The sequence below is a fragment of the Manis pentadactyla genome, chromosome 11, assembly GCF_030020395.1.
Source record: "Manis pentadactyla isolate mManPen7 chromosome 11, mManPen7.hap1, whole genome shotgun sequence".
Taxonomy (NCBI): domain Eukaryota; kingdom Metazoa; phylum Chordata; class Mammalia; order Pholidota; family Manidae; genus Manis; species Manis pentadactyla.
The window spans coordinates 101348678-101354953 of NC_080029.1; the positions used below are offsets into that span (position 1 = coordinate 101348678).

At 46.1% G+C, this 6276-nt stretch overlaps 1 protein-coding gene across 4 annotated transcripts in view; it reads right to left on the minus strand.

Moving 5' to 3' along the window:
• The window catches only part of MYO5A (myosin VA), a 183303-nt gene extending 177624 nt beyond the window's left edge, over positions 1–5679 (minus strand). For all 4 annotated transcript variants that reach the window (XM_057488808.1, XM_036917754.2, XM_036917753.2 and 1 more), the window contains exon 1: positions 5290–5679. In XM_057488808.1, coding sequence (XP_057344791.1) covers positions 5290–5316 — 27 coding nt within the window. In that variant the 5' untranslated portion in view covers positions 5317–5679. The remainder of the gene's footprint in view (positions 1–5289) is intronic.
• Positions 5680–6276: the final 597 nt, after the last annotated feature.

Below are 6276 nucleotides of genomic sequence, written 5' to 3' on the forward strand. Positions count from 1 at the left end.
AAAGGTAGACACCATTAATAAAGGCAGAGGTGTAACTGTGTGAAGAAAGATTAAACAACTTTAATGTCTTTTCCACCTAGTCCCACCTCCCACTGCCAATCAAACTCTACAGGAGTGTCCCCCAAGGTCAGACCTCTGTATTAAATGTGTCTGTTGGTTGGGCTAAGGTGGAAACATAACAAATAATTTTGAAAACGAACAACTCCTCCCTCTGCACTAGTGGGCTAACACAACTCCAGTTAACTCTTGGAATAAGCTGGGGAAGAGAAGAAGCTAAACACAAGGGAACTTTTAAGGGTGACGGAAATGTTCTGTATCTTTGTGGTGATGGTTACATGACAATGTATCAAAACTCATTAAACCATACACTTAAATCAGTGAATTTTATTACATGTAAATTATACCTCAATAAAGTTGATTAGAGACAGATACACAGACAAAGACAGAGAGAAGCAGGCACTAGAGGGAAAGGAGAACAAACCCCTCCACATAGAAAAACAGAAAGTCCAGGAGGACCACTGTGGGACAGAGGACATGCCTGCTGTGGTAGAGTGAGAGGAGCAGGGTTGTCCATACAATATTTTACCTACGGCCAAAACTTTTTCCACAAATCAGCCAGGAGCTTATATTTTCGACAATACTTCATACTTCTTTAGGAACTGCCTAAAACAGAGACAAATAAATCCAAGTCTAAACTCCAGTGGGTCATGTACCCATGGATTCTACCAGAAGAGACAAAAAATTCACCACATAGAGAAAAAACAGGGAAGCTTAATTACCTTCTGAGGTAAGGTAAGGGGTTCATCTCTCATCTCCCACACTCTCCTATAGAACAGTTAGCACCTACACATCCTGCCCCAGCCCTTTAGAGGCTGTAGTTAAATTCCAGGAATTCTATTCACAGACCTTTCCCCAGGTCCCCCTTCTTTAAAAAGCTAAAGCACCAGGAAGATTTAAACCGTTTACCCAGCAGTAGCAACTCTCATTAAAATGAGAACATCTTTGTAATCTTTCAGCCAGTGGGTAATACACTCTCACACTTGAAAAGAGTACAAATTTCAAGAGAAAATCATGAGCATTCTGCTTTGCTCAAGCAGGCTGAAAAGTATTTTGAGTAGCTTACAAGTTCCAGAGAGTCAGCAAAAATACATATTATGGGAATTCACTTCCAGTCTCCAAAGCTGGACTACTGATGTTAGTTCACAGTATTCCCTCTCCTTCCCATCCTATATTCAATCCACCACAGAGATCTGACTCAGATGTGTCCTCTCGTTTCCCACATCTTCTGCCTACACCTCAGTCTACCAGACCTTCATCACTATCCATTCTGTTTCCTGCGACAGTTGCCTTGGTCTCCCTGGCCTCCGGCTCTCCTCTCTGTTACTCATCCTGTTTAACATGCCTGAAAGTGTGCTTACTCGTTTAACCACTTCTCTACACCCTGCTTCATTCCAGAAGTGGACTAATCATTCCAAACCATTATTTTCAATCTGTTTCTCTCTTGTGGAAGTATTTTTTCAATCATCCAACAAATACTGAATGAGCACCTACTATGTGTAAGACACTGTGCTAAGCTCTGTAAGAGGTGAACAAAACCCCCTGATCAGCATATCAGGGGCCTACAGTATTGTGGAAATGGCACACATATACTGAAATAACTACAATAAGAAAGAAGTGTGTACAGATCCTTAAGACAGAACTGCCAGCTGGATGTCAAGTAAAATCAGAACCGGTACAGAAGAAGTAGAATATGAGAAACAAGGAAAAGGCTGCTGAGGTTTCCAACCTAAGGGCCTAGGAGAATAAGTGTTGTTAAAGGGCCTCAGGACATCAGGAGGAAATACAAATGGAAGGGGCAAGATGGGGGCTTGAGGAAAGTGAATGTGTGTACTTGCCAAACACCAGATCAGGGCACACGATAAGAGATGAACTTTCATTCTGCTTTAACATGCTGGAAGCAGTCAGAAATGTAATTTCAACACCAAAATATTATAATTTCCACCACTGGTAGTTCAAAGGACAACGGCATAGAATATAAAACCGGTACTGTCCCAGAAAAAAATCTACGCCATATGCTTCAGTAGGTATGAGGGATATGGTGGGAAAAGAAGATAAAGATACACAATCTACTGACCTACATAACTGTTTCACCTAGAAAAGTTCACATGGCTTCTCAAGCAGGGGTTTTAGATTGTTTTGTACAAAACAATTCTACAGCATTTATGGTGCTACCCTTTGTGTCTCATGTAAGGAGGACTAGCATATCATCTTATTACTTACTATTGGTGATCCATCTAGGTCTAATTAATAAACCCTGATCCACAAATGCTAAACCCTTTGAAGCTGCTGAAAGCATCCATGGGTGGTACTATGATTCAGATATCCACTGGCAAGTCAAGACTAGCAAATACTTTCATAATCAGAAGCAATGAGATAGCACAGCCACCTTCAATCCTTTTGGGAAAAAGCTAGGAGAGTCTAAAAACGAACAGACATTTAACTCTATGAATATAATAAAAACCATGGAGCTGTACACTTTAAATTGATGAGTTGTATGGTACATCTTAATAAAGCTGTTATTTTAAAAACAAATCTATTTTGGCCAAAATGATAGTTCAGAAACATTATATCCTAGCAACCTAGCCCTTGCCCTTGAAATGTTCATAACTGTTAGGAAATTTTACAAAATGGAAGCCCTGCTAAATTACTATGACAAAACGATTATCATCTTAGCTAAAAAGAGTAAACTAAATAGTCTCTCACCTTTCACTGTAATAGATGCTGATCCATATTGCACCTCAAAATCTGCCTTTTTAGCACTGAATGATGTTTTTCTAAAGTGCACTTTTCAGATTTAACCACCGTGTTGAATACCATAATTATGACATGTCACTAATACATCTTTCCTTGTAATTTACCCCAGAACTTCCTTCCCTATAATCCTCTGCAAAGGAAAAATCCTTGTGTTTATCCATTGATACTACTTCAAATGATTTTCCTCATTAAAATAATCACCTCCCAAGCTTTTATCTTTAGAATTATTCCAACCTTCCTCATGTCCTAACCTGTTCCCTAACTTCTTTTAATAAATACCATACAAGCTATCTGCACTGCTATTGAGGTAACAGTAGGTTACTTAGGTTACCTTATGCCCTTGGAGATTCAGAGTCAAGAATATAAGAAACAGATTGTAAGCCCTTTGAGGGAAAGGACTATGTCTTGTTCATTGTTAGAACCTCTCAACTTTAAGCAGAGTACCTGGCATCCAGGAGGTGCTAGATAAATATCTTTGCCCACCATTAAGCTAAGGCCCAGTCACAAAAAATAATTAGCCAACAAATAGCCAAGTGACCAGATTATTCTTAGGCATAAGTGTATTTAGGGAAAGGCAATCCAAGCTCAACTTCACTCTTGATGTCTAAACCAGTATGTCTTTATGAAGTCAAATTCTGTATCAGATAGTGATGAAGCTGAGACCAAAAACCAAAACCTCACAATTTCAGTTCTTTTTTTATTTTTTTTCTCACAAATTATCTTGGGGAAAAAAAGGAGATCCAAAATCCAAGAGCAATTTACTATCCAATCAGTCTCTAGCTAGCAGCCTACAATTCATCAGCTCAAGGATGAACTCACACAATGGAGAGTTGGAGGGCTATACAACTAAAGAATGTTTGTAGACTGATCAGTATCTCTTTCTGTGAAAATGACTCTGATATTTCTTAGTCCTTACCTTCTAAGTTTATTATAAAGATTAAATAGGTTAATATTAGTAAAGCACTTATAACAGTACTGGGCACATAGCACTATGTAAATGTATGTTAATAACAGAAATTCAGATCGGTTTCCAATTGCATTCACTGATACATTAAGATCTACAATGCCTAAGGAAATTACCAAGTTTAGAGAGAAGTTTTAATTGTGCAGTCTGTAAATCTGGGACTGGAAGAAAGGGGTCCCAGAGAATGTTTCATGCAAACTCATTTCATGATTGAAGAAATTAATCATATACCTCATAGTCAGAGAGGAATTCACAGGTTAAAAAAAGCTTTCTCATCTATTATTAAGTTTGATTCTCATAACAGCCTTGTACAAGATGCAGCACAGGTTTAATTAGCTCCATTTACAGATGAAGAAACCGAAGAAAGGTTAGTGACTTGCCCAAGGTCACATAGTGAGTGAGTGGAGGGGTGGGGCTAGAATCCTGGTCTCTTGATGACTGGTCCTGTCCTCTTTCTCCTATAACATGCTGCCACTTGGACCCTAGACTTCCTTGGGTCACACTTGAAAGCAATTACTCTGGGACTCTTAATGGAGATACTGCTGCAAATGTGAACTTGAACAGCTAAGAAGATTCTGTTAACTAGAATTAGAGTTAATTATAGCTGGCAAAACATCTACATACACAGGAGTTACAGCATAAAATGCCATGAACTACACACATTCACAAAGGATACAACACATTGCCCAAGACACATTTTCAAAACAGTCTTCAATGGGACAGTTCTCCAAAATATGAGATCACCGGTCACACAGAGTACTGGTGTCAGTATAAGAAAGAAAAGGCTGCCACTTCCCTTAAACTAAACCCAGAAAGGAAAGGCTCGCCCCAACGGATGATGAAGACATGGAACCTAACAAGGCTCTAAGGGATTACACGCAGGCTGCAAACTCCCTGCAACAAATGAGTACCGACCATCCCTGCGCGTGAATCAGCTCGCATTTATGCGGCTGCATCTTCCCCAGGGGCTCACCACCCTAGGGCAGCAACCTGAAACCAGGCGGCTGAAGGTGAAAATCGACCCGCGGGCGTTTGCAGGATTCCAAATAATCTTACGGAAAGGCTGGCTGGCGGTAGAAGTGGCACCGCATACCAACACAAGATGTTATTTTAAGCGCGTGTCCCCAAGGGAGGGCCCATCTCATCTACCAGATCAAGCATCCCCACCCGCTAGGATTTTTCGTAAACCAAGCCGGAGAGCAAGGCAATCCTGACCCAGGCCCGCTCCTTTAAAAGCACACGGGCCTCTTTCCACTCAGAAACCCACTCTGCTCCCAGCCCAGGCAGCGTGGCAGGGGCCGGAGAGACCCTCCGAGGCAGGCCTCCTTCCGTCGCCTCGATCCTGAGCGCCAGAAAGAGGAAGGCGCCTCTGCGGACGAGCGGCGGGCAGGGCCGGGGCTGTGAAACGCTCGGACAGCGGGCGGCGCAGGCCCCCGCCCCTCCCGAGCCTGACAGCCGGCGGCGCCGGGCGCGCAGACCCTCCCCCTGGCGCGGCGCGCGGGGCGCCTTACCTTTGTGTAGAGCTCGGATGCGGCCATGGCGGGGCCCCTCGGCGCCGACGCCCCCCGCCTGTGCGGAGGCCGCACCTCGCCTGGGCGGCCGCCCGCGCCGACTAAGAAGCACCCGGGCAGCCGCCAGCCGGAGCAGGGCCGCGCCGGGCGGGGCGGGGCGGGGCGCCTCAGGCGCGGCCGGCGGGCGCGGTCCTCGCCATCACTGCCGGGCTCGCCGAGAGCGGGCGCGAGCGTGCAGCGTGCCCGGGGTCCTGGCGGTACGCGCCGCAGCCCCCTCGGCGGCCGGTGCTGCCGCCGCCGCCCTGTGCATTGTGGGAGCGGGCGGAGGCTGAGCTCAGCGCGGCTGCTCCCACGGGCTGGCGGCGCCGAGCATCGGGAGCCCGCGAGCCCGCGTCGCCCGGGCGCGAAGCCCGCGCCGGGACCCTCGCCGGCCGCACACTCGCCCCGGGGCGCGTCGCAGCGCGGACGTCCCCACGCCGAGCGACCCCGGACCCCGCAGGACAGCCCAGCCCCCGACAGGGGCGGCAATAGCTGGTGTCCCTGAGGGTGTCCAGGTGAACGGCTGGGAGTGTCCTGGCTGCTTCTCCTGTCCTTCTAAGCATTTCTAAGAAAGGATTTGGGGGAAGCTTTTCGGCAGTTCACAGTATGTCCTAGAACTCCAGAGCAGTCTAGTTAGCAGCAGCGGTCTGGGAGCTGGGCAGTAAGGACCGGGAATGAGATAAAGAATCACCAAGGTGATCCTAAACACCATGGCATCTACAGTTTCTTGAAACAAGATACCTCCAGGGAGCAGCCCAGGCGCCTGTGTGTTTGAGGGGGTGCCTACTCTTCTGCCTCCGTCCCCTTCCGCGCCCTGGACCCCCTGGTGATTATCGGCTCCTTGCTGCCACCTGAAGCCAATGCAGATGCCACCCGAAACTTGCTGGAGCTTTTGTGGAAAAGTCTACACGGCAGTTTACCAATGTATCAAAAGGTCAAAGTAATTTC